Here is a 27,315-nt window from a genome sequence, read left to right on the forward strand (position 1 = left end):
ATCATCAACGTTGAGGATATTGTTTAGGAGGCTGCTTTTTAACATCCCCAGGTTTAGTTGCTCCCCAGTATTTAACAGCAGAAGTGGTGTCAAGGCTCCACTGAGATGAGGATGCTGAACCTCAGTTCACTACCTGGCTAAGCACCTCACCCTGCACATCAGAGCATGTTGGTGGGTGTGAGTCTCACCAAGGGACAGGTTCTCCCATGCCCTGGGTTGTGCATGCTCTTACATGAGAGACGTTAAATTTGAGGTTGCTAACATAAGTTCCATACAATGCAACCAGGCCTGTTCAGTGGGTGCTCAGCAAATACATATTAACTGTCAGAGTGAGTGAATGTTCACCTATTTTTATCTTATTTTTGTACGGTCACAGAAAACAAGTGTTTATCCTATAAAACAATTGTCCACACATGGATGCCTAAAGTATTATGCCAAATTGGTACTGAACAAATAAATTTTAAAATGGTTATTTTCAAAATCATAACCTTGCCTTGTGTTGCAGAAAAATATAACTATTAAGATAAAAATAATTTCTAAAAAAAGGAAAAAGAAATGCTTCATAGGTAGCATTTCTGAATAGAACACAGTTCTACTGCATCTCATAATAGATAACCCGAATAGTTTCTGCAGGCTATTAGCTGCACTATCTCTAACTACCCATGTTCAAAGTCAGTTTCTAATTATAGAAAAGAACCCAAACATTAATCTGAATCTTTTTTTGAAATATCTTGCTACAAACAATTGCATAATCATTCTTTTACTAGGAAGATAAATCAAGGTAAGTTTTTTTTTTAATGTAATAAATCTAGCTGTTGAAAACCAACAGGCTAGAAATGGATTATGCTAGACCTTGAGAGCATTTTTCAGCATGTCATGTTTTCAGTCAGTATGTTCTTTAAGAATGTAAGGCAATGCAACCCCAGCACTTTGGGAGGCAGAGGCGGGCAGATCACAAGGTCAAGAGATGAAGACCATCCTGGCCAACATGGTGAAACCCCGTCTCTACTAAAAATACAAAAATTAGCTGGGCGTGGTGGTGCACGCCTATAGTCCCAGGTACTCGGGAGGCTGAGGCAGGAGAATCGCTTGAACTCGGGAGGGAGAGGTTGCAGAGAGCCGTGATCGTGCCACTGTACTCCAGCCTGATGACAGAGTGAGACTCTGTCTCCCCAAAAAAAAAAAAAAGAATGTAAGGCAAAACAACCATTGGTGGGCTCTTTTGATATCTCTGATTATACTCTAATACACTGACATCACATTTATTTTAGTAGACCACTGTTGAGGCACACGTTTATTTTCAGTTTAGATATAATAAGGGACTTCAAGTTGTGGTGTTATCAGAAGGAACATACAAAATTAGGAACCTTGAGTTAATGGCTTATTTACTAATTTAACTTTTGTTTAAACCTATAGATTAGAAGAGTTTGAAAGGTTCAATACTCTTTCTAAGAAAGTAAACGTTCCTCCAGAAAAAGCAATGATGCATATAAATGTTCACCGACCACCAGCAAAGCTGAAGCCTCAGAAAGTGAAGGTATGGTGGGTCTTGTCCTCAGTGTGATGAAAGGGTGACAGAGTGGCAGAGTAACTGATTTCCCTATTGATTTGGTCTCTTAGGAAATTGAGTACCAGAACCTCAGATTTCCAGTAGATTTATCGAATCCATTTGCTGTGGCAACTGTTTTAAACCAAGAACCAGGAAAATTGAAGATTAAAGAATTAAGAGAAGGTAACCAGTTGATTGGCCATAAAGCAGCCTCTGAGCGAATATGAAGGAGTTACTGCTTGTCATACTGATTACCTATGAGAAACAAAATTCGGTTAGATTGCTGTTATGCCTCGCCATTAGAAATGTGTTTTTCTCTCTGCCCATGACTTTAATCTGATTACTGGTATAAACATTGTCTGCTCCTGCCTTCAGTTTTGGACCAGGGCACTGAAATTTCAAAAACGAGACAGATGAAGGAGGCACTCTTTGAACAGAAAGTCAGACAGGACATTCACGATGAGATGGAAAATCATCTTAAGTGGTAAATATTGAGCCATTATTTGTATCAAGTGACTGTACAGTTGTTTTTAGATGATCTTTTATAAATGAGAGACAGTAGAATGTAATAACGTTTTAGGTACTTTGGAGAATTTAATGATTGTTTCTCTGCCAGTGGTCCTTCCACTTCAGTAGGAAGTTTCTAGTAGGAATAAATACATGTGACCAAACCACGCTGTTTCCTAAATGTGACCAGTGGCAGGACCAGAGTGAATTGTGGGAGATGCTCCCTGCTCCTGCTGGCCACTCTGCTGGCACCCCCTCAGCCCAGTACAGATCTGGGTGCCTTGGGCACCCCAAATCACACTCCCATCATCCTCTACCTCAACCAGGAGCCCCTGTGCCTTGGGCTGTGTGTCCCAGATGCCTTCAGGGTAGCCCAGTGGTGTGAGGCTCTGGGGGGTTCCTAATGGAGGTTTTAAAACTGAGATGTGAGAATTCTTGTGCTTCTGTGCCCAAATTAGAAACTTTTTCACGATTTTTTTTTTTAACCAGATCAGACCAAGCATATGCACGTGTACAGATTTAGCTGAAAAGTAAACTCTTTTTTTTTTTTTTGAGAAAGGGTGTCACTCTGTCACCCTGGCTGGAGTGCAGTGTCACATCATGGCTGGTTGCACCCCCAGCCTCCCAGCCTAAAGTGAACCTCCCACTTCAGCCTCCCGAGTAGCTAGGAGCACAGGTGCACACCACCACGCCCAGTTAATTTTTTTTTTCTGTGTTTTTTTTTTTTTTTTTTCAGAGATAGGGTCTCACTATGTTGCCCAGGTGAGACCCGATCCCCTGGGCTCAAGTATCCTCCTGCTTGACCTCCCAAAGTGCTGAGATTACAGGTCTGAGCCACTATGCCTGACCTAAAGTAAACTGGGCTAAAAAAGAGACTCTTGGAGAGTGTCATTGAGAGGCTGCCTACTCCATGACCCAGCCTCAACCCTTCCTGACACATGAGAACATGACCTCACCTGAAGCCCTCTGAAGGTGCTCACTGGGCTATTCCCCTGTCTCTGGGGAAATGGCCTTTGTTTCCAACAGAAATCCCTTCTGCCTCAGCTTACGTCTATAGTTACGGTCCTACCTCAGTTAATGGGAAGTACTCCAAGGAACTGAAAATTTTATGTTTATAAACACCTTTTCCCTATTTTGAAAAACAGGTAGGTCATCATTGTAGGAAACCTGAAAACATGTTTTTTTACATAGAGAGAAGGAAAAAAAATCACGGTGATGCCACCACTCAGCAGTGACCAGTGACCACTGTCAATACTGGGGTTTTTGTTCTTTCTATGCGTCTCTGTATCAGACCTGAAGTCACATCCCAGATCCCATTCTGAATGCTGTGTTGTTCCTTTAATATTTTTCCCAACTTTTTATGTTGAAAGATCTTAAACCCACATATACTTGACCTCGGTTCACTAATTGTTCACACTAGGACACATACACTCCCCTCACTCCACACGCACGCACACACATATCTGCATGCACCTTTTCCCCCGAGCCATTTGCAAATAAATTGCAGACATCAGGAAGCTTCACCCCAAAATACCTCAGCATGTAGCTCCTAAGAACAAAGACATTCTTCAGCATTATTGTAATCACTTCCAAGAGATTTCACACACTGATCCAATAATATTATCAAATAATCAGTCTATAGGCAAATTTAGCCAGTTGTCCCAAAATGTACTTTATACCTAGTCTTTTAAAAAATATTTATTTTGGGCCGGGCGCAGTGGCTCAAGCCTGTAATCCCAGCACTTTGGGAGGCCCAGATGGGCGGATCACGAGGTCAGGAGATCAAGACCATCCTGGCTAACACGGTGAAACCCCGTCTCTACTAAAAATACAAAAAACTAGCCGGGCGAGGTGGCAGGCGCCTGTAGTCCCAGCTACTCTGGAGGCTGAGGCAGGAGAATGGCGTAAACCCGGGAGGCGGAGCTTGCAGTGAGCTGAGATCTGGCCACTGCACTCCAGCCTGGGTGACAGAGCGAGACTCCGTCTCAAAAAAAAAAAAAAAAAAATTATTTTAAATTTTATATAAATAAAATAGAGACAGGGTTTTGCCATGTTGCCCAGGCTGGTCTTGAACTGCTGCCCTCAAGCGCTCCACCAGCCCTGGCCTCCAAAGTGCTGGGATTACAAGTGTGAGCCACCACACCCGGCCTATACCTGGTTTGTTTTTGTTTTGTTTTTGGGGAGAGGTATCCAGGGTCCAGTCAAAGATCATACCATTTGTATTTAGCTTTCATGTCCCTTTAGTCTCCTCTAACCTAAAACAGTTCTCTAGAACATCTCTCTACCTCCACTTTAAAATCATAAATATTATTTATTTAAGACATGTGCTAGGTTTTGTGATGAATACATTGCATATTAGTTTCTTTAAATTGTGATAAAATTCATCATTTTAATCAGTTTAAAGTTTATTGTGCCTAGGTTTTTAGTAAATCCACAATGCTGCATGACCATCAGCACTACCCGATTCCAGAACATAGGCATCACTAGAAAAAGAAACCTCATACCCATTATCAGTCATTCCCCACTCCCCACTCCCCACTCCCCTCTCCCTGAAGCCGCTGGCAACCACAGTCTACTTTCAGTCTCTATGGATTTGCCCACTCTGGACATTTCATATAAAGGGAATCACATGATACGTGGTCTTTTGTGACTGGCTTCTTCCACTTAACATGTTTTTAAGATTCATCCACATCATAGCGTGTGTTAGTACTGCATTCCTTTTTATGGCTGAATCATATCTCATTGAATGGATATGCAACATTTTGCTTATTCATTCATCAGCTACTGGACATTTCAGTAGTTTCCACTTTTTCAGTTTTATGAATAATGCTGCTATGAACATTTATTTGCACTTTTTTTATGTGACCATATCTTTTCAGTTCTCTTAGGTACATACCTAGGAGTGGAATTGCTGGGTCATATGGTAACTCTGTGTTTAACTTTTTGTGGTGCCACCAAACTGTTTTCCATGGTGGCTGAATCATTTTACATTCCCACCAGCAACATATGAGGGTTACGGTTTCTCCACTTGCTCAGCAGTACCTGTTATTTTCCATTATTATCATCATCATCATAGCCATCCCAGTGAGTGTAAAGGGGTGTATTGTTGTGGCTTTGATTTATATTTCCCTAATGATTTAGAAGGTTGAGCATCCAGATGTTGTTACTCATAACTATTTAAGATAGCTTCACTTTGTAGAACACATTATTCATCTTAGTTATGCTGCTGAAGCCTCTATAACTTCTCTATCCCATGTGTCTCCTCCAGCATCTCAGCGTTCCTTTTCAGTTTTGGAATATAGTGAAATATTCCATCCTAAAGTTGACTCTGGTATTCTGATGGGTTCTGGACACTGTTGTGTTTTTTTTTTTTTCTCCCCAGGCAGGTGCACCTTGGTAAAGATCCTATGTCTTTTAAACTTAAAAAAGAGCTTACTGAGGAGTGGCAAAGAGCATGCGCCAAATATAAGGTCAGAGTTACTGCTAATTTGCTATCATTTGTTTCACTAGATGTTTTTAAATTCCTACTATCTGCAAGGTGCCAGGTGGAGGAAAACCCACAGTTAAGTTGGGAGTGGGAAAGGCTGATGACAAGTAAATAGTCAACCATAAATCAAGACTGGCTATAAGTGTCACCAGAGACCTATAGTAAGTATTGTGGGGATGCAGAAGCCAGAGAGGAGAGAACACTCATCTGATTGGGTTGCTTCCTGGAAGACCTTGTATAATTTTTTGAAAAGTAGTAAAGAGGACAAAGGCATTCACATGGAGGAAATGACTCAAATTCGAGCGGGAGTTTTGAGTTGGGGTCCCCTGTCCCATGATCTGCAGAGCGTGAAGACAAAAGAGACCCAAATTTGGTAACCAGGACCCACATCAGAGACAGATGCAAATGATAGTCCCAAGTCAGAGACCCTCAAAGGGGCCGAGCAGAAGAGGGAAACTGGGCTGAGGGGACCACACCTGAGGTTCCAAGGTAGCACCTGTAGGTTCAGGGATGGGAACTGGGGACTGTGCAGTACCCATGGCCTCACCATGCTTTCAAGATGGTTGTTACCTACACAGCAGCTGCAGAGAATACTGAGGACAAGTCCATAGTGGCTAAAACACAAGATACACATGGGCCAGAGGAGACAGGAGTCAGCTGGGGCTCTGTGTCTGAATTTAATTGGTAGGACTTGCAGAATGATCACATATTATATAAATTGGCTCAGGTTGCCATAACAAAGTACCACTAACTGGGTGGCTTAAAACAACAAAAATTTATTTTCTCATAGTTCTGGAGGTTGGAAGTCCAAAATCAAGTTCTCAGCACTTTTGATTCCTTCTGAGAGCCATGAGTGAAGGATCCGTTCCAGACCTCTCTCCTTGGCTAATCGGTGGCCACCTTCTCCTCATACCTTCATGTGGTCTTCTTCTGTGTCTGTGTGCTAATCTCCTCTCATATAAGGACAGCAGTCATACTGGATTAAGACCCACTCTAACAGCCCCATTTTAATTTGGTCACTTCTTTAACGACTCCATTTCTAAATACCATCACATGCTGAGTTCTGGGGGTTAAGGCTTCAACATAGGAATTTCGAAGGGACACAATTCAACCCATAACACAGATTTTTGAGCCAGGGAATGCGAGGTTCAGGTAGACTGACTTGGCAGCAGTGGCTGGAAGGGATTGGGGAAAAACATTTCGTGTCAGATACGAATATGTTTCACATAGAGAATGTACTTTTCTTTCTAGATTTGGAGTCCAACTAGATATTTAAATAAATTTGTCTTATTTTTCTTCATTTTCATAAGACAAACAAAAGAATGTGAAATCATTACATTGGTAAATCTTTGCATTTAGAAAAATCACATACTAAATGTGCATTTAAATTTAGTTCCACGTGTTCAGATTCTTTGCATGCTCTCTTAAAAACCAAACATCAAGTATTTTCTGCCAACCCCACAGTGGAATGCTGTTTTCTAACCTTTTTAAAGGTGAAGTGGGCACAGACATGCCCAGATCAGTCACTGTGGGCATTGAGGCTGTGGCTGCGGGCAGTGTCAGCCAAGGAGCAGTCCCATCCTTAGCATGGCTCCTGGGGCAAGGAGGATGAGCAGGCAGCCCAGACACCCTGGACTATGGGAGATCAAGCGTCTCGGGGACCCCATTCTGTGTGTCCAGGGGATTTAATCTGAGAGCTGAGTCCTGGCAGGTGACCCAGTGGCATGGAACTCCTGGAGGCCCCAGGCACATGGTGGAAACCAAGAGGAGAAATGGTGGGGGAAGGAAGGAGCTGGCCTCAGAGTGGAATGGCACAGCCCTCAAGGATGATGAGCTTTTACTCATCATCATCAAATCAGCAGTGTCTTAGTAAAGATATAATAAATCTGCCTTGTCATTATTCTAGCTAATGATCTATTTGCCAGTCCCTTCTTTAAATTGCCTATTTTATTTTACTCTTAATGCTGGTGGGGATCTGGATCTCCCCATGAAATCTGTACTTTGAACTTAATGTGCTCAGTCTCAAACTCAACTTCCCAATATGTGCCAATCAGAGCTGGGCAGCTCACCACCCTGGTGACAACAGCCTGCCTCTCTTATTTCTGAATAGGGTGTTAATGTGATGATCAGAATAGATTTATTCCAAATAAATCCTTTAAAATTTTTATAAACAGTGTACTTAAGAGCCAAGCTGGTTTTTGAAGTTACCCAACAAACAATTAATAGAACACACAGATAGGCAAAAACTAACACCATCTGCGGAGTACGCAGTCCCCTTTCCCACCCGGGCAGACACGTAGAGACACTGACCCCAGCCCAGCCAGCCTACCCCAGGAGTCACTGTTGGCTCCTGGGAATAAGAAAAAGGGCCCAGATGCCATCAGGGAAGCAGGCAGGTAAGGGAAGGAGAGCAGCCTGCGATCACTCACTGCCGGGGAACCGCAGGTCACTTTCAAGCCCAGGAAGACCCGTCAGCTTCCACCACCCAGGAGAAGGGAGGAATCCCCACGTGACTTCCTTAAAACCTGACGCCGGGATAATCAACTTGAGCTTAAAACTTTACTGGGACGTTAAATGTCTTTTTAATAAAATTTGTATACTCCCATAGTTACAGTTTCCTAAAATTCTTTCTATGAATGTTAAGTGTCTTGGAAATAATTTCCAAAGACACTATCTGTTAGTTATAAAAAGAAGGTATCTACTCGGGAGGCTGAGGCAGGAGAATGGCATGTACTCGGGAGGCAGAGCCTGCAGTGGACCGAGACTGCGCCACTGCACTCCAGCCTAGTCTGGGTGACCGAGTGAGACTCTGTCAAACAAACAAAAAAAAGAAGGTATCAAGTCTGTGCTTCGATCAGAGCTCCCTATGTTTAAACAGTGTAGTCATACTGATCTTTTTTGCCTACTTGTGTTTCACCACTTCTAATGGGAACGTCATGAGTGGATTTGGTCAATTGCTTAATGGGTTTCTACAAGTTTTAAAGACAAAGTTTTGTGCATTTATATTCAACTTAAATTATTTTGATGATTAAAAACCCAGCTAGATAGAGGAGATCCTATTTTGGATGAGGAATTTCAGCGACTTAAAACAGAAGTTAGCCAAAAACGGGTTGTTCGCAACCAAGAAGAGGTGAGTAACTTTCCTTTATCTAGAATCTGAATATTGGCAGCTCTTTAAATGCTTATTTTTTTAAATGCTAAATGATTTTGTAGAAATCCTTTACCAAGAGATATTTAATACTTTTTAATTTGCATAAATTTTCAGAATGTTCCCATATTTTTGCAAGTAAAGCATCAAAACGTGTAATTCATGTTTCTCTTGAAATGAACAGCATTACATACTTTGGCCACTCCTTTTCATCCCTCTACTTTCTTGTTTTGGGTCTCCTTTTTTGTTTTCCTTCATTCTCTAAACCCCTGTCCGCAGGTCATCAAGGTGGATCCCTGGGCCTCTGTTCATTATCCCCCTTCCCTTGGTAGAAAGGATACAGAAGCAGAAGTCAGAAGCCAGAGTTCTAATTACAACTCTATGACAGATTTGGGACTTTGGCAAGTCTCTTGGCTGTGGTGCCTTACTGTTCTCAAATGTAAAATGAGTACTGTGGCCCCATCCACCTGATTATCTCTGTCTTATAATATTAGTTCATTTTCACACTGCTATGAAGAAATACCCAAGGCTTGGTAATTTATAAAGGAAAAAGGTTTAACTGACTCACAGTTCTGAATGGCTTGAGAGGCCTAGGAAACTTACAATCATGGCAGAAGACGAAGCAAACACTTCCTTCTTTTCATGGTGGCAGGAATGAGAAGAATGAAAACCAAGCCAAGGGGGAAGCCCCTTATAAAACCATCAGATCCTGTGAAAACTAAGTCACTAACATGAGAACAGGATGGGGGAAACTGCCCCCATGATTCAGTTATCTCCACCTGGTCCCTCCTATGACGTGGAGATTATGGGAACTACAATTCAAGATCAGACTTAGGTGGGGACACAGCCAAACCATATCATTCTGCCCCTGGCCCCTCCCAAATCTCATGTCCTCACAATTTAAAACACAATCATGCCCTTCCAACGGTCCCCCAAAGTCTTCACTTATTCCAGCATTAACTCAAAAGTCTCAGTCCAAAGTCCCATCTGAGACAAGGCAAGTCCCTTCCACCTATGAGCCTGTAAAATCAAAAGCAAGTTAGTTACTTCCTAGATACAATGGGAGTACAGGCATTGAGTAAATATACCCATTCCAAATGGGAGAAATTGGCCAAAACAAAGGGGCTACAGGCCCCATGCAAGTCAGAAATTCAATAGATCAGTCATTAAACCTTAAAGATCCAAAATGATCTCCTTTGACTCCATGTCTCACATCCACATCATGCTGATGCAAGAGATGGGCTCCCATAGCATTGGACTGCTTTGTTCCTGTGGCTTTGCAGGGTACAGCCTACCTCCCAGCTGCTTTCACAGGCTGGCATTGAGTGTCTGTGGCTTTTCCAGGTGCACAGTGCAAGCTGTCGGTGGATCTAGCATTCTGGGGTCTGGAGGATGGCAGCCCTCTTCTCACAGCTCCACTAGGCAGTGCCCTGCTGGGCACTCCGTGTGGGGGCTCCAACCCTACATTTCCGTTTGTACTGCGCTAGCAGAGATTCTCCATGAGGGCTCCACTCGTGCAACAAACTTCTGCCTGCACAACAGGTGTTTCCATACATCCTCTGAAATCCAGGCAGAGTTTCCCAAACCTCATTTCTGGACTTCTGTGCACCCACAGGCTCAACACCATGTGGAAGCTGCCAAGGCTTGAGGCTTTCACCCTCTGCAGTCATGGCCTGAGCTGTACCTTGGCCCCTTTTAGCTATGACTGGGACACAGGGCACTGAGTCCCAAGACTGCACAAAGCAGCAAGGCCCCAGGCCCACTAAACCATTTTTCCCTCCTAGTCTCCAGACCTGTGATGAGAGGGGCTGCCATGAAGACCTCTGACATGTCCTGGAGATATTTTCCCCACTGTCTTAGTGATTAACACTTGGCACCTCATTACTTATGTAAATTTCTGCAGCTGGCTTGAATTTCTTCTCAGAAAATGGATTTTTCTTTTCTATTACATCATCAGGCTGCAAATTTTCCAAACTTTTATGCTCTGCTTCCCTTTTAAGCATAAGTTCAATTCCAAACCATATCTTTGTGAATACGTAAAACTGAATGCTTTTGACAGCACCCAAGTCACCTCTTGAACACTTTGCTCTTGAGAAATTACTTCTGCCAGATACCCTAAATCATCTCTCTCAAGTTCAAAGTTCCACGGATCTCTACGGCAGGGGCAAAATGCCCCCAGTCTCTTTGCTAAAACAAAGCAAGAGTCATCTTCATTCCAGTTCCCAACGAGTTCCTCATCTCCACCTGAGACCACCTCAGCCTGGACTTCATTGTCCATATTACTATCAGCATTTTAGTCAAAGCCATTCAACAAGTCTCTAGGAAGTTCCAAATTTTCTCACATTTTCCTTCTTCTTCTGAGCCCTACAAACTGTTTCAATCTTTGCTTGTTACCCGGTTCCAAAGTTCCTTCCACATTTTTGAGTATCTTTATGGTAGCACCCCACTCCTGGTACCAATTTACTGTGTTAATTCGTTTTCACTCTGCTCTGAAGAAATACCTGAGGTTGGGTAAATTGTAAAGGAAAGAGATTTAATTGACTCACAGTTCCACCTGGCTGGGGAGGCCTCAGGAAACTTACAATCTATAGCAGAAGGGGACACAAACACATCCTTCACATGGCTGCAGGAGTGAGACGAATGAGAACCAAACAAAGGGAGAAGCTCCTTACAAAAACCATCAGATCTCTTGAGAACTAACTCACTATCATGAGAACAGGAAGGGGAAAACTGCCCCCGTGATTCAATTATCTCTACCTGGTCCCTCCCACAACACATGGGGATTATGAGAACTACAATTCAAGATGAGATTTGGGTGGGGACACAGCCAAACCATATCACTGGTTAAAAGTCTAACTTCTAATTTTAACAAGGATAAAATTCTAATCTCCCACCTCCATCATTCTCACTTTTCTTTGCTGGTTTTGCCATATCTGAATTATTTTTACCTCATTTCTCCCTGTCCTCCTCCTCACTAGATTTATTCTGGCCGCAAAGTCTTGCCAGTAGCTCTTCCATGGGCCCTACCAGAGTCCAACCTTTGGGTGTCCCCCATGACTAATGCAATAGACTTTTATGTCTATATAACTGATCATCTTCCCTCTCCTCTGCAGCTCATGGCATATACCAAAGTAAGACTGATTCCCTTCTGACGTCTCTTTTTATATCATTTCCTTATTCAAGAACCTACAGTGCCTCAGGCTCTGGCCAGCCTCACTATACCCTCAGGCACTCTTTCCTCCTTATTCATTTACTAACTTAGATACACTGGTGCCCGGGACATGCAGGCACATGTGGGACGATACATGTGTCAGTGCTGGGCGTGCAGGGCTGGGTAAAGTAGTCCTTCTTCCCAGCCAGGGGATCTCACAGCCCACGCCTTTCAATTCTGGATGCACTGTCAGCACCACCACATGGGTTTGGTGACTTTATTCTTCCTCAAAGTCACGTGTGTTTGCTTGAGCGTTCCTAACTAGACTGTAAGTTTCTTAAAACGCTAATCTTGTCTTCCACTTCTGGCCCCCAACTCCAGAAGTGTTCCTTATGATGCTGTGTACACTAAAAGTGCTTAATAAATAAATGCTCACTAAGCAATACAACAAATAACAACTTGATTTGGGATCAAACTCTAAAATGTTTCTATTAAATGTTTATGACAGGAGTTAAAAGTTAAATGTAAGATGTGCCTATATTTTATATTCACAGAAAATCAAGGAATTTCATCCTACTTTTGATCCACTCATTAACAACACTTGGCTCAGCAGGTCCAGGGCACAAAAACGGTTTCAACAAGTAGCACGCAAGGTAAGTCTCAGCACCAGCTGGAAATGTTGATTTGTTTACTCATCAGCATAAGGAAATCAAGCAATCGTGGTTTGATAACATCTTTACTGAGATACAATTTACATACCGTAAAATTCACCCTTGTAAAATGTACAAGTTAGTCATTTTTAGTATATTTATAGAGCTGGGCAGCCATCACCCCTATCTAATTTTAGAACATTTTTATTACCTCAAAAGGAAACTTTGTGCCCATTTTCAGTCACTCTTCACTCCCTCCTCCCCACAGCCCCTGGCAACCAGTAATCTACTTTCTGTCTCTACGGATTTGCCTTTTCTGGACATTTCATATAAATGAAATCATACAATGTGCAGCCTTTTAAAAAATCAACTTACAAATTTATAATTGACACTAATAGTTGTACATATGTATGGGACACAGTGTAATGTTTCAATGCATGTATACATTGTATAAGGATCCAATCAAGATAATTACCATATCCATAACTTTAAACATTCAATACGTGGCTTTTGGGAACTGCTTCTTTCATATAACTTATTTCCTAGGCTTGTACATATTTTAGCATGTATCAATACTTCTTTCTTTCTATGGCTGACTAATATTCCATTGTATGAATAGACCACATTTTCTTTATCCATTCATCAGTTGATGGAAGTTTCAGTTGTTTTCACCTTTTGGCTATTATGAGTAACAGTGGGATATTGATCAGTTACTTCTAGGGAGAACAATTGAGAATGTCTGAGGGATCGTGCCTCTAGCATCCAGGCTTAATATGTGCCTTTCAGAGGTTTCATTTCCCTTCTGTGGCTTCCTCACCTTCATGCTGGTCCTCCAGTGGCTTCCTGTTATCAGGATAAAACGAAGACTTCTGAGCCTCACATGCTAGTAAAGGGTGTCATGTGACCCTGGTCTGCCCACAGCCACACCCCTCTAGCAGCCCCTGTCCTCTCATTGTCCCGTCTGGTCTGCCACACACATGGTACTCATTCCCTGCTACCACCTTGTGAATCTGCTCTCGGTTCTGACTGTAGTGCCTCCCTAGCTGTGCTCCATGGGACTGCACCTGTCCTTTGGGCCAGCCTGAGTCCACTTTTCCTAAAAGAGGCTGTCCTTGTGCACTTTAATATTTAGGGGCCTCCTCAGTGCTGTGTGCTTCTTGTGCTGCTGTAAATCTCTCATCTCTGTCACTTGTGTGTGAGCTCACCTGGTGGGCAGGGCCACACTTGAAGCCAGGGAGAGCAGTGGATAAAGCCCAGGCTATGGAGCAGACTGCCTGCACTAACTCCTGGTGCTGCTTCCTTGTACCTTCTGATCCTGGACAAGTTATATAACCACTGTGCCTTAGTTTCCTCACCTGAACACTGAGGAGAATAATGAGACCTGTCTCAAAGGGCTGTTGTGAGGATCAAATGAATGAATATGTATAAGGGACTTCAAATGTTTGTTACAGCTTGTCTTTCAGGCAGTCTTCTCAGCTTGGACTGGTGACAGTCTAGGTAGAGGGAGGCAGAGCTCACTGCCTTGGAGACATACTCACCAGCCTCCAAGGCCCCATGACCCTCACCTATTCACCAGCCTCCAAGGCCCAAGAGCCTGTGTCCCTGGTGAGGCTTTCCCTGGGTGGTCTCTACATATGTGCAAGCAGAGGCCACCACAACATGCTCAGGGCAGGGAACACAGTGGTAAGAAGAGGCAGAACAAAGCTGTGCTCCCAGGGAAGAAAGCACAGCCATTAACAATAGGAAAACAACTGCAAGAGACTGGCCAGGCTGGCGTGTTGCTAATGGGACCACATTGGTCCTTCTGCATCAAGCTCCCCAGCCTGAAAAAGGGTATCAGCAATGGTGGGCTTTGTTCTGAGTGATGGCTCAGCCTGTTCCTCAAATGCCACAGCAAGCCCCGTCAGTTCTATGTGCCAGTGTGTCCCCAGCCTGATGCCTTGCCTAATTTCCTCAACTACAGCCACAGACCGGGCTCCCAGCATCTCTCACCTGGACCATGGCCACAGGTTCCCCTACATCCAGTGCCACATGGCAGCCAGAGTTGTGTTCGCAAAGCTAAAAGATGACAGTGTCTCTCCCCTGCTGAAACCCTCCAAAGATGTTCTATAACAGTTGAAATAAAATACACAATTGTTATCAAGGCTACCAGGTCACATTGGATTTCTCTGTCCTTTAAACATGTCTCCTTTGTTTCAGTGTCGGGACCTCTACACTGGCTGTCTCCTCTCTCAGAACTCTCTTGCCAACATCTTTCCATTGTTGTCCTCTCACCATTCAAGCCTTGCATCAAATCTCACCTCTGCAGAGGCCTTCCCTCATTATCCTTGCATAAGTGGGCAGGCATCCCACCTCCAGCCCCTCCAGTCATGGCCTCAGACATTACCTTCTTATTTTCTCCAGGGTATTTATCTTGTTTTTTTCTCTTAGTGTTTATTGTCATCCCACTTCGCCTCCTACACACCCTTGGAATATCAGCTCCTTGTGGGCAGTGCATTTATTTGCTCCTCACTGTATCTCCAGTGCCTTGCACAGGACAGGGCACTTAGTAACCACTTTATAATATGTGTTAAATAAAAGAACCATTTGGGCTGGCAATATGGCCAAATACGAACAGCTCCTATCTGCAGTTCCCAGTGAGACCAACGCAGAAGACAGGTGATTTCTGCATTTCCAACTGAGGTACCCGGCCCATCTCATTGGGACTGTTTAGACAGTGGGTGCAGCCCATGGAGGGCAAGCCAAAGCAGGGTGGGGCATCACCTCACCCAGGAAATGCAAGGGGTTGGGGAACTCCTTCCTCTAGCCAAGGGAAGGCGTGAGGGACTGTGCCATGAGGAACGGTGCACTCCAGTCCAGATACTGCACTTTTCCCATGATCTTCGCAACTCACAGACCAGGAGATTCTCTCGGGTGCCTGTACCACCAGAGCCCTGGGTTTCAAGCACAAAACTGGGTGCTGTTTGGGCAGACACCGATCCAGCTGCAGGAGTTTTTTTTCATACCCCAGTGGCGCCTAGAACGCCAGTGAGACAGAACCATTCACTCTCTGGGAAACGGGGCTGAAGCCAGGGAGCCAAGTCGTCTAGCTCAGTGAATCCCACCCCCATGGAGCCCAGCAAGCTAAGATCCATTGACTTGAAATTCTCGCTGCCAGCACAGCAGACTGAAGTCGACCTGGGATGCTCAAGTTTGGTGGGGGGAGGGGCCTCTGCCATTACTGAGGCTTGAGTAGGTGGTTTTCCCCTCACAGTGTAAACAAAGGCGCCAGGAAGTTCAAAACAGGCGGAGCCTACTGTAGCTCGGCAAAACCACAGTAGCCAGACTACCTCTCTAGATTCCTCCTCTCTGGGCAGGGCATCTTTGAAAGAAAGGCAGCAGCCCCAGTCAGGGGCTTATAGATAAAACTCCCATTTCCCTGGGATGGAGCACCTGGGGAAAGGGGTGGCTTTGGTGCAGCTTCAGTGGACTTAAATATTCCTGCTTGCTGACTCTGAAGAGAGCAGCGAATCTCCCAGCACAGTGCTCAAGCTCTACTAAGGGACAGACTGCCTCCTCAAGTGGGTCCCTGACCCCTGTGCCTCCTGACTGGGAGACACCTCCCAGCAGGGGTTGACAGACACCTCATATGGGAGAGCTCCAGCTGGCATTTGGCGGGTGTCTCTCTGGGATGAAGCTTCCAGAGGAAGGAACAGGCAGCAATCTTTGCTGTTCTGCAGCCTCTTCTGGTGATACCCAGGCAAACAGGGTCTGGAGTGGACCTCAAGCAAACTCCAGCAGACCTGCAGCAGAGGGGCCTGACTGTTAGAAGGAAAACTAATGTACAGAAAGGAATAGCATCAACATCAACAAAAAGGATGTCCAAACAATAACCCCATCCAAAGGTCACCAGCATCCAAGACCAAAGATAGATAAATCCACAAAGATGAGGAAAAACCAGCGCAACAAGGCTGAAAATTCCAAAAACCAGAATGCCTCTTCTCCAAAGGATCACAACTCCTCGACAGCAAGGGAATAAAACAGGGTGGAGAATGAGTTTGACAAATTGACAGAATTAGGCCTAGCAGGTGGGTAATAACAAACTCCTCCAAGCTAAAGGAGCATGCACCAACCCAATGAAAGAAAGCTTAAGAACCTTGAAAAAAGGTTAGAGGAATTGCTAATTAGAATAACTGGTTTAGAAAAGAACACAAATAACCTGATAGAGCTGAAAAACACAGCACGAGAACTTCGTGAAGGATACACAAGCATCAAGAGCTGAATCAATCAAACAGAAGAAAGGATATCAGAGATTGAAGATCAACTTAATAAAATAACGCGTGAAGACAAGATTACAGAAAAAAGAATGAAAAGGAATGAACAAAGCCCCCAAGAAATGTGGGACTATAGGAAAAGACCAAACCTATGTTTGATTGTGTACCTGAAAGTGACAGGGAGAATGCAACCAAGTTGGAAAACACTTTTCAGGATATTATCCGGGAGAACTTCCCCAATCTAGCAAGACAGGCCAGTATTCAAATTCAGGAAATACAGAGAACAGCACAAAGATACTCTCGAGAAAAGCAACCCCAAGACACATAATCATCAGATTCACCAAGGTTGAAATGAAGGAAAAATGTTAAGGGCAGCCAGAGAGAAAGGTTGGGTTACCCACAAAGGGAAGCCTATCAGACTAACAGCGGATCTCTTGGCAGAAACCCTACAGGACAGAAGAGAGTGGGGGCCAATATTCAACATTCTAAAAGAAAAGCATTTTTAACCCACAATTTCATATCCAGCCAAACTAAGCTTCATAAGTGGAGGAGCAATAAAATCCTCTACAGACAAGCAAATGCTGAGAGATTTTGTTACTACCAGGCCAGCCTTACAAGAGCTCCTGAAGGAAGCACTAAATTTGGAAAGGAAAAACTGGTAACAGCCACTGCAAAAACATACCAAATTGTAAAGACCATCAACACTATGAAGAAACTGCATCAATTAATGGGCAAAACAACCAGCTAGCATCATAATGACAAGATCCAATTCACACATAACAATATTAACCTTAAATCTAAATGGGCTAAGTGCCCCAATCAAAAGATACAGACTGGCAAATTGGATAGAGAGTCAAGATCCATCAGTGTGCTGTATTCAGGAGACCCATCTCACATGCAATGACACACATAGGCTCAAAATAAAGGGATGGAGGAATATTTACCAAGCAAATGGAAAGTTAAAAAAAAAAAAAAGCAGGGGTTGGCTGGGCATGGTGGCACAGTGGTTCATGCCTGTAATCCCAGCACATTGGGAGGTCAAGGCAGGTGGATTACCTGAGGTCGAGAGTTCGAGACCAGCCTGACCAACATGAAGAAACCCCGTCTGTATTAAAAATTCAAAACTTAGCTGAGTGTGCTTGTGCATGCCTGTAATCCCAGCTACTCAGGAGGCTGAGGCAAGAAAATCGCTTGAACCCAGGAGGCAGAGAGTGTGGTGAGCCGAGATCATGCCATCATACTCCAGCCTGGGCAAGAAGAGTGAAACTCTGTCAAAAAAAAAAAAGCAGGGGTTACAATCCTAGGCTCTGATAAAACAGACTTTAAACCAACAAATATCAAAAAAGACAAAGAAGGGCATGGTAAAGCAATCAACACAACAAGAAGAGTTAACTGTCTTAAATATATATGCACCCAATACAGGAGCACCCAGATTCATATTCTCAGAGACCTACAAAGTGACTCAGACTCTCACACAATAATAATGGGAGACTTTAACGCCCCACTTTCAATATTAGAAAGATCAATGACAGAAAATAAGGATATTCAGGACTTGACCTCAGCTCTGGACCAAGTGGACCTAATAAACGTCTACAGAACTCTCCACCCCAAATCAACAGAATACACATTCTTCTCAGCACTACATCACACTTATTCTAAAATTGGCCACATAATTGGGAATAAAACACTCCTCAGCAAATGCAAAAGAATGGAACCCATGATAGTCTCTCAGACCACAGTGCAATCAAATTAGAACTCAGGATTAAGAAACTCACTCAAAACCGCACAACTACATGGAAACCGAACAATCTGCTCCTGAGTGACTACTAGGTAAATAACGAAATTAAGGCAGAAATAAATAAGTTATTTGAAACCAAAGAGAACAAAGACACAACATACCAAAATCTCTGGGACACAACTGAAGTGGTGTTTAGAGGGGAATTTATAGCACTATATGACCACAGGAGAAAGCAGGAAAAAACTGAAATTGACACCCTAACATCACAATTAAAAGAACTAGAGAAGCTAGCAGAAGACAAAGAAATAACTAAGATCAGAGCAGAATGGAAGGAGATAGAGACACAAAAAAATCCTTCAAAAAATCAATGAATCCAGGAGCTGGTTTTTTGAAAAGGTTAATAAAATAGGTAGACTGCTAGCCAAAGTAATAAAGAAGAAAAGAGAGAAGAATCAAATAGACACAATAAAAAATAATAAAGGGGATATCACCACTGATCCCACAGAAATACAAACTACCATCAGAAAATACTATAAACAATCCTATTCAAATAAACTAGAAGATTTAGAAGAAATGAATAAATTCCTGGACACGTACACCCTCCCAAGACTAAATATGGAAGAAACCGAATCCCTGAATAGACCAATAACAAGTTCTGAAATGAGATAGTAATAGCCTACCAACCAAAAAAAAGCCCAGGACCAGACAGATTCACAGCCACACTCTACCAGAGTTACACAGAGGAGCTGGTACCATTCCTTCTGAAGCTATTCCAAATCATAGAAAAAGAAGGAGTCCTCCCTGACTCATTTTATAAGGACAGCATCATCCTGATACCCAAAACCTGACAGAGACACAATAAAAAAATAAAATTTCAGGCCAATATCCCTAATGAATATTGATGCAAAAATTCTCAATAAAATACTGGCAAGCCGAATCCAGGAGCACATCAAAAAGGTTATCCATCACAATCAAGTCAGCTTCATCCCTGGGATGCAAGGCTGGTTCAACATACACAAGTCAATAAACATAATCCATCACATAAACAGAACCAATGACAAAAAATACATGATTATCTTAATAGATGCAGAAAAGGCCTTTGATAAAATTCAACACCCCTTCATGCTAAAAACTCTCAATAAATTTGGTATTGATGGAACATATCTCAAAATAATAAGAGCTATATATGACAAACCTGCCAAGACCAGCTCAGTCAGGGAGACTCTAACCCAGCGGCACTAGAGGAATTAAAGACACACACACAGAAATATAGAGGTGTGAAGTGGGAAATCAGTGGTCTCACAGCCTTCAGAGCTGAGAGTCCTGAACAGAGATTTACCCACATATTTATTAACAGCAAACCAGTCATTAGCATTGTCTCTATAGATATTAAATTAACTAAAAGTATCCCTTATGGGAAATGAAGGGATGGGCCAAATTAAAGGAATAGGTTGGGCTAGTTAACTGCAGCAGGAGCATATCCTTAAGGCATAAATCACTCATGCTAGTGTTTGTGGCCTAAGAATGCCTTTAAGCAGTTTTCCACCCTGGGCAGGCCAGGTGTTCCTTGCCCTCATTCCCATAAACCCACAACCTTCAAGCTTGGGTGTTAGGGCCATTATGAACATGTCACAGTGCTGCAGAGACTTTGTTTATGGCCAGTTTTGGGGCCAGTTTATGGCCAGATTTTGGGGGACTTGCTCCCAACACAAACCCACAGCCAATATCATACTGAATGGGCAAAAACTGGAAAAATTCCCTTTGAAAACTGGCAGAAGACAGGGATGCCCTCTCTCACCACTCCTATTCAACATAGTGTTGGAAGTTCTGGCCAGGGCAATCAGGCAAGAGAAAGAAATAAAGGATATTCAGTTAGGAAAAGAAGAAGTCAAATTGTCCCTGTTTGCAGATGACATGATTGTATATTTAGAAAACCCCATCGTCTCAGCCCCAAATCTCCTTAAGCTGATAAGCAACTTCAGCGAAGTCTCAGGATACAAAATCAATGTGCAAAAATCACAAGCATTCTTAGGCACCAGTAACAGACAAACAGAGAGCCAAATCAGGAATGAACTCCCATTCACAATAGCTTCAAAGAGAATAAAATACCCAGGAATCCAACTTACAAGGGATCTAAAGGACCTCTTCAAGGAGAACTACAAACCACTGTTCAAGGAAATAAGAGAGGACACAAACAAATGGAAAAACATTCCATGCTCATGGATAGGAAAAGTCAATATTGTGAAAATAGCCATACTGCCCAAAGTAATTTATAGATTCAGTGTTATTTCCATCAAGCTACCATTGACTTTCTTCCCAGAATTAGAAAAAAACTACTTTAAATTTCATATGGAACCAAAAAACACCCCACATTGCCAAGACAATCCTAAGCCAAAAGAACAAAGCTGGAGGCATCACGCTACCTGACTTCAAACTATACTACAAGGCTACAGTAACCAAAATAGCATGATACTGGTACCAAAACACATATATAAACCAAAGGAACAGAACAGAGTCCTCAGAAATTATGCCACACATCTACCACCATCTGATCTTTGACAAACCTGACAAAAACAAGCAATGGGGAAAGGATTCTCTGTTTAATAAATGGTATTGGGAAAACTGGCTAGCCATATGCAGAAAACTGAAACTGGACCCCTTCCTTAACACCTTATACAAAAATTAATTCAAGATGGATTAAAGACTTAAACATAAGACCTAGAATCACAAAAACCCTAGAAGAAAACCTAGGCAGTACCATTCAGGACCTAGGCATGGGCAAAGACTTCATGACTAAAACACCAAAAGCAATGGCAACAAAAGACAAAATTGACAAATGGGATCTAATTAAACTAAAGAGCTTCTGCACAGCAAAAGAAACTATCATCGGAGTGAACAGACAACCTACAGAATGGGAGGAGATTTTTGCAATCTATCTATCTGACAAAAGGTTAATATCTAGAATCCACAAGGAACGCAAACAAATTTATAAGAACAAAACAAACAACCCCATCAAAAAATGGGTGAAATATATGAAGGGACACTTCTCAAAAGAAGACATTTATGTGGCCAACAAACATGAAAAACAGCTCATCATCACTGGTCATTAGGGAAATGCAAATCAAAACCACAGTGAGATACCATCTCACACCAGTTAGAATGGTGGTCATTAAAAAGTCAGGAAACAACAGATGCTGGAGAGGATGTGGAGAAATAGGAATGCTTTTACACTGCTGGTGGGAGTGTAAATTAGTTCAACCATTGTGGAAGACAGTGTGGCAATTCCTCAAGGATCTAGAACCAGAAATACCATTTGACTCAGCAATCCCATTACTGGGTATATACCCAAAGGATTATAAATCATTCTACTATAAAGACATATGCACATGTAAATTTACTGAAGCACTGTTCACAATAGCAATGACTTGGAACCAACCCAAGTGTCCATCAGTGACAGACTAGATAAAGAAAATGTGGCACATATACCCCATGGAATACTATGCAGTCATAAAAAAGGATGAGTTCATGTCCTTTGCAGGGACATGGATGAAGCTGGAAATCATCATTCTCAGCAAACTAACACAAGAACAGAAAACCGAACACCACATGTTCTCCCTCATAAGTGGGAGTTGAACAATGAGAACACATGGACACAGGGAGGGGGAACATCACACACCAGGACCTGTTGGAGGGTGGGGGACTAGGGGCGGGATATCATTAGGAGAAATACCTAGTATAGATGGTGGGTTGATGGATGTAGCAAACTACCATGGCCGTGTATATTTATGTAACAAACCTGCATGTTCTGCACATGTATCCCAGAACTTACAGTATATATTAAAAAAAAACAAAACAAAAAAACAATAAAAAGAACTGCTTACAGAATGGAAAGTGATGTAAATTATAGAATGAACAATCCCCTCAACCACCGCTCTGGGCTCAGGTACCACTCACCTGCAGTAGCATCTGCTCTGAAGGCAAAGTTCATTGGTATGCAGTTACCGTTGCCTGTAACCCACAGTGCTATTGGTGCAGAATCACCTGTGCCATTTGTCTTTCAACTCTGAAAATAGCACAGTGGTAGCATTACTATTCAGATATATCCAGAAGAAACAACAAAGAACTAGTCATTCTTTCCACACTGGAAATATGAGAAAATCAAGGCTCATAAATTGAGTGAGATAAGGCCAGATGACAACTTGGTCTTTTTTGTATTCAGGCAATTCAGTATTGCCCAGACTTTGAAGTCTCTGTGACTGCAGTCTAGGGAGAGTAACATGCCACACTCACTCCCTGTGACCTCTGACTTACAATGGCAGTCTCAGCTCTTAGTGTGATTGGGGAAAGTGAATTAGGTCGAATGCCAAAATGAGCATGTGTTGATTAATAATTTGAAATCATGATCCACTCCAATTTCAGGTCATGATTCAGGGACGATTATTCAATATGCTGAGTGCTGTTCGTGAAATGGACAAAGAGAGTGTACTGAGAAAGATCGGCCAAGCAAAACAATCGATGGCACAAGGTGAAGTATGGCTGCAAAGCACAGAGATGCGAAGACTGATCATGCCTCTGAGCGTGAACTTCCCTTGGAATGAAGTTAGCCCTATGCAAATGAAAAATGTTCACCAGTCACACACATTAGTTTCCCATCCCTGCTATAACAAATCGCTTGTGCCCTCTGCTTCCTCTTGTTACCAGAGACTAGGGTAGTCATCATTTATACTTGCTGATTGACTGGCTGTATCTGGTATTTTCTCAACCCAGCACTTACACATTAAGCCTTTTAAACTTAATGGCTTAAAACAAGGCAAATTTATCATCTCACAATTCTGGAGGTCAGAAGTCTAAAACCAAGGTGTTGATAGGGCTGCAGCCCCCCCGGGGGCTTGCAAGTCCTTGCCTTTTCCAGCTCCTGGAGTCCACCTGTATTCCTTGGCTCATGGCCCCTTCCCCACATGACCCTAACCTCTTGCTTCTGTCCTCACATCTCCCTGTGTGAGTCTGACTCCCCCGTTTCCTTCCTATGCATACTCTGATTACATCAGGCCTACCTGTCTAGTGCAAAATAATCCCCCATCACAGAGCCCCATCTGCAGAATGCCTTTTACCATGGAAGATAACACATTCACAGGCCCCTGGGAATGGGATGTGGACACCTCTAAGTGCCATTATTCAGCCTATCTCATGATATAAAGTGGATCTCCATGCCAGGTTTGGCTGCAATTCCTACCCACTTGGTAATGAACAAGGTCACCCAATCCCAAACCAAGTTGTAATGTCTGTGAAGTTTGGCTGTGGCTCGACCTCCTGTTTTGTGCCCTCTGCTTCCTCTTGTCTCCAGAAACTAGGGTAGTCATCATTTATACTTGCTGATTGACTGGCTGAATTTGGTATTTCTCAACCTACCATTTGCACATTAAGCCCTTTAATCTTGTATTGTCTTTCCTTAAGTTAAGGAAATTTCCATTCTGGCCACCGTGGCCACTGTAGCTCATGCCTGTAATCCCAACTCTTTGAGAGTCCAAGGTGGGAGGATCACTTGAGCCCAGGAGTTCAAGACAAGCCTGGGCAACATACTGAGACCCCTGGATAATTAAAAATTATTCAGGACTAGTGGCATATGCCTGTAGTCCCAGCTACTCAGGAAACTGAGGTGGGAGGATAAGCTAAGCCCAGAAGCTCAAGGTTATAGTAAGCTGCGATCGTACCACTGCACTCAAGCCCAGGTGATAGAGCAAGACCCTGTCTTTAAAAAAACAGAAAAAAGAAAGAAATTCCAATCCTCGGATGCCCAGCTTGGCTGGGACTGTTGGAGGCCAACTCTCGGTAGCTTCTGGGAGCCCTAACACCGTATCACCATCTTCTCCCAAGACATATATTCGCAAGCCACAGTTTGTATGCCAGCCCACAAGCAGGCCCGGATCTTTCCAGACTCTTCCTCCCTTCCGGGCCTGAGCCTCTGAGCCTGGCTCAGGCTTCCCCGTCCTCCCTAGGCACAACCACACTCCCATCTGCCACTCCACTGAGACCCAAATGTGTATTTTGTTTTTCAAAACATTGTATAACATTTTAATGATTCTCTTTCTTCCTCCTATATTATTTTTTATCTCTGATGTTGAAGTTTATTAATAAAGAAACTCTTTTTTCTGAAAAATTGTAAAATTTACTTGTGGATTCTATGGGGGCGTATAGAAAATGTCTTCATTTACTTCTTTAATCTTTTTCTTTCCTTAATTCATCAGAGATATTTTAATTGTGAATTATAATTTTCTGGAAATAAAGATAAACTTTTTAACTGGAAAGGAGGTTGAGGTAAGGAACCAATGGGACACTAAAAGTGGAAATATATATATATATAAACACGCACACACCCACTGATTGGTATATGGAAAATATGCAAATATATGTGGTGATTTCCCATGAAAATACCTTTAGTACCCCCTAAAAGTGCTGTTTTTTTCACCCATAGAGGCGAATTTCTTCAAATTCTTCCTGAGGCGGATCAGTCAGGATGATTATACCAGCCGGTTCTCTGTGTCGCCCAATGAGGTCCTGCCCTTTGCTTTCCCAGACTGCAGCTCGCCCCAGGACTCTAACGAGTTGGTAAGTGCTGTCAGACTTGGTGGCGGGGACTGGACATGATCATGATCGTGTTGGGCAGATACAAGGCAAGCCCTTCCATCTCAGTCCCTTCACCTCCTCCCAGAGGCTCCAAAGGAAGACCAGGAGAGTATTACCAGTGGAAAACCAGGGATCATCTCCTGCTATCTGCCTTCCTCCTGATACACCTGCACAGAGCTCCCTGGTAACCTGGGCTGGTCCTTCCCAGCCTGAAATGCAGCATGAGCAATGACCCTGCCCAACTGCCCTGGAACTGGGCCTGAGTGCAGAAGGGCAGAGAGAGGAACCCAGAGGGCCCCACCTGGCCCAGGGAGGCAGGCTCTGCTCAGCTGGGCCCTCCTGCTGCCTGGGCAAATGGTAGAAGTCAGGGAAGGGCAGCCCTCAAGTCTGGGCCTGACCTCATAAGAAGGGAATGTGGTCCCAGAAACTGACAATCTAACCCATCAGACTCACAATCCACTTCTCTCTCTTTTTCTCTCTCTCTCTCTGGGGTGCGTGTGTGTGTGTGTGTGTGTGTGTGTATCTTTCTCTCTTGGGGTAGCAGGAAGTGTAATGGCTCATCCTTCTTCCCTTATGGGCACAATGGTGCCTTATTGAAAAAGTAAGAGTTAACCCTTATGTTGTATTTACTATACGTCAGGCAGTGTCTTAAGTCCTTCCGGTATATCACCTCATTTAATCTTCAACAAATCTACATGATAGGTTTACCATTTTTCTTTCTTTTTCTTTTCTTTTTTTTTTTTTTATTATACTTTAAGTTCTAGGGCACATGTGCACAATGTGCAGGTTTGTTACATATGTATACATGTGCCATGTTGGTGTGCTGCACCCACTAACTCATCATTTACATTAGGTATATCTCCTAATGCTATCCCTCCCCCCTACCCCCTCCCCACAATAGGCCCCGGTGTGTGATGATCCCCTTCCTGTGTCCAAGTGATCTCATTGTTCAATTCCCACCTATGAATGAGAACATGTGGTATTTGGTTTTCTGTTCTTGCGATAGTTTGCTGAGAATGATGGTTTCCAGCTGCATCCATGTCCCTACAAAGAACATGAACTCATCCTTTTTTATGGCTGCATAGTATTCCATGGTGTATATGTGCCACATTTTCTTAATCCAGTCTGTCACTAATGGACATTTGGGTTGATTCCAAGTCTTTGCTATAGTGAATAGCACCACAATAAACATACGTGTGCATGTGTCTTTATAGCAGCATGACTTATAATCCTTTGGGTATATCCCCAGTAATGGGATGGCTGAGTCAAATGGTATTTCTAGTTCTAGATCCTTGAGGAATCGCCACACTGTTTTCCACAATGGTTGAACTAGTTTACAGTCCCACCAACAGTGTAAAAGTGTTCCTATTTCTCCACATCCTCTCCAGCACCTGTAGTTTCCTGATTTTTTAATGATTGCCATTCTAACTGGTGTGAGATGGTATCTCATTGTGGTTTTGATTTGCATTTCTCTGATGGCCAGTGATGATGAGCATTTTTTCATGTGTCTGTTGGCTATATGAATGTCTTCTTTTGAGAAGTGTCTGTTCATATCCTTTGCCCACTTTTCGATGGGGTTGTTTGTTTTTTTCTTGTAAATTTGATTGAGTTCTTTATAGGTTCTGGATATTAGCCCTTTGTCAGATGAGTAGATTGCAAAAATTTTCTCCCATTCTGTAGGTTGCCTGTTCACTCTGATGGTAGTTTCTTTTGCTGTGCAGAAGCTCTTTAGTTTAATTAGATCCCATTTGTCAATTTTGGCTTTTGTTGCTGTTGCTTTTGGTGTTGTAGACATGAAGTCCTCGCCCTTGCCTATGTCTTGAATGGTATTACCTAGGTTTTCTTCCAGGGTTTTTATGGTTTTAGGTCCAACATTTAAGTCTCTAATCCATCTTGAATTAATTTTTGTATAAGGAGTAAGGAAAGGATCCAGTTTCAGCTTTCTACTTATGGCTAACCAATTTTCCCAGCACCATTTATTAAATAGGGAACCCTTTCCCCATTTCTTGTTTTTGTCAGGTTTGTCAAAGATCAGATGGCTGTGGATGTGTGGTATTATTTCTGAGAGCTCTGTTCTGTTCCATTGGTCTATATCTCTGTTTTGGTACCAGTACCATTCTGTTTTGGTTACTGTAGCCTTGTAGTATAGTTTGAAGTCAGGTAGCGTGATGCCTCCAGCTTTGTTCTTTTTGCTTAGGATTGTCTTGG

General features: G+C 43.0%; 1 protein-coding gene across 2 annotated transcripts in view; it reads left to right on the forward strand.

Annotated features, from left to right (window-relative positions):
* Positions 1 to 27,315, forward strand: part of CFAP221 (cilia and flagella associated protein 221) — a 126,533-nt gene that overhangs the window by 63,087 nt on the left and 36,131 nt on the right. For both annotated transcript variants that reach the window (XM_033231761.1, XM_033231763.1), the window contains exons 9-16: positions 1,417 to 1,537; positions 1,621 to 1,732; positions 1,925 to 2,033; positions 5,439 to 5,526; positions 8,584 to 8,673; positions 12,397 to 12,495; positions 22,903 to 23,008; positions 24,956 to 25,089. In XM_033231761.1, coding sequence (XP_033087652.1) covers positions 1,417 to 1,537; positions 1,621 to 1,732; positions 1,925 to 2,033; positions 5,439 to 5,526; positions 8,584 to 8,673; positions 12,397 to 12,495; positions 22,903 to 23,008; positions 24,956 to 25,089 — 859 coding nt within the window. The remainder of the gene's footprint in view (positions 1 to 1,416; positions 1,538 to 1,620; positions 1,733 to 1,924; positions 2,034 to 5,438; positions 5,527 to 8,583; positions 8,674 to 12,396; positions 12,496 to 22,902; positions 23,009 to 24,955; positions 25,090 to 27,315) is intronic.

The sequence above is a fragment of the Trachypithecus francoisi genome, unplaced genomic scaffold (assembly GCF_009764315.1).
Source record: "Trachypithecus francoisi isolate TF-2019V2 unplaced genomic scaffold, Tfra_2.0 Lachesis_group13, whole genome shotgun sequence".
Taxonomy (NCBI): Eukaryota; Metazoa; Chordata; class Mammalia; order Primates; family Cercopithecidae; genus Trachypithecus; species Trachypithecus francoisi.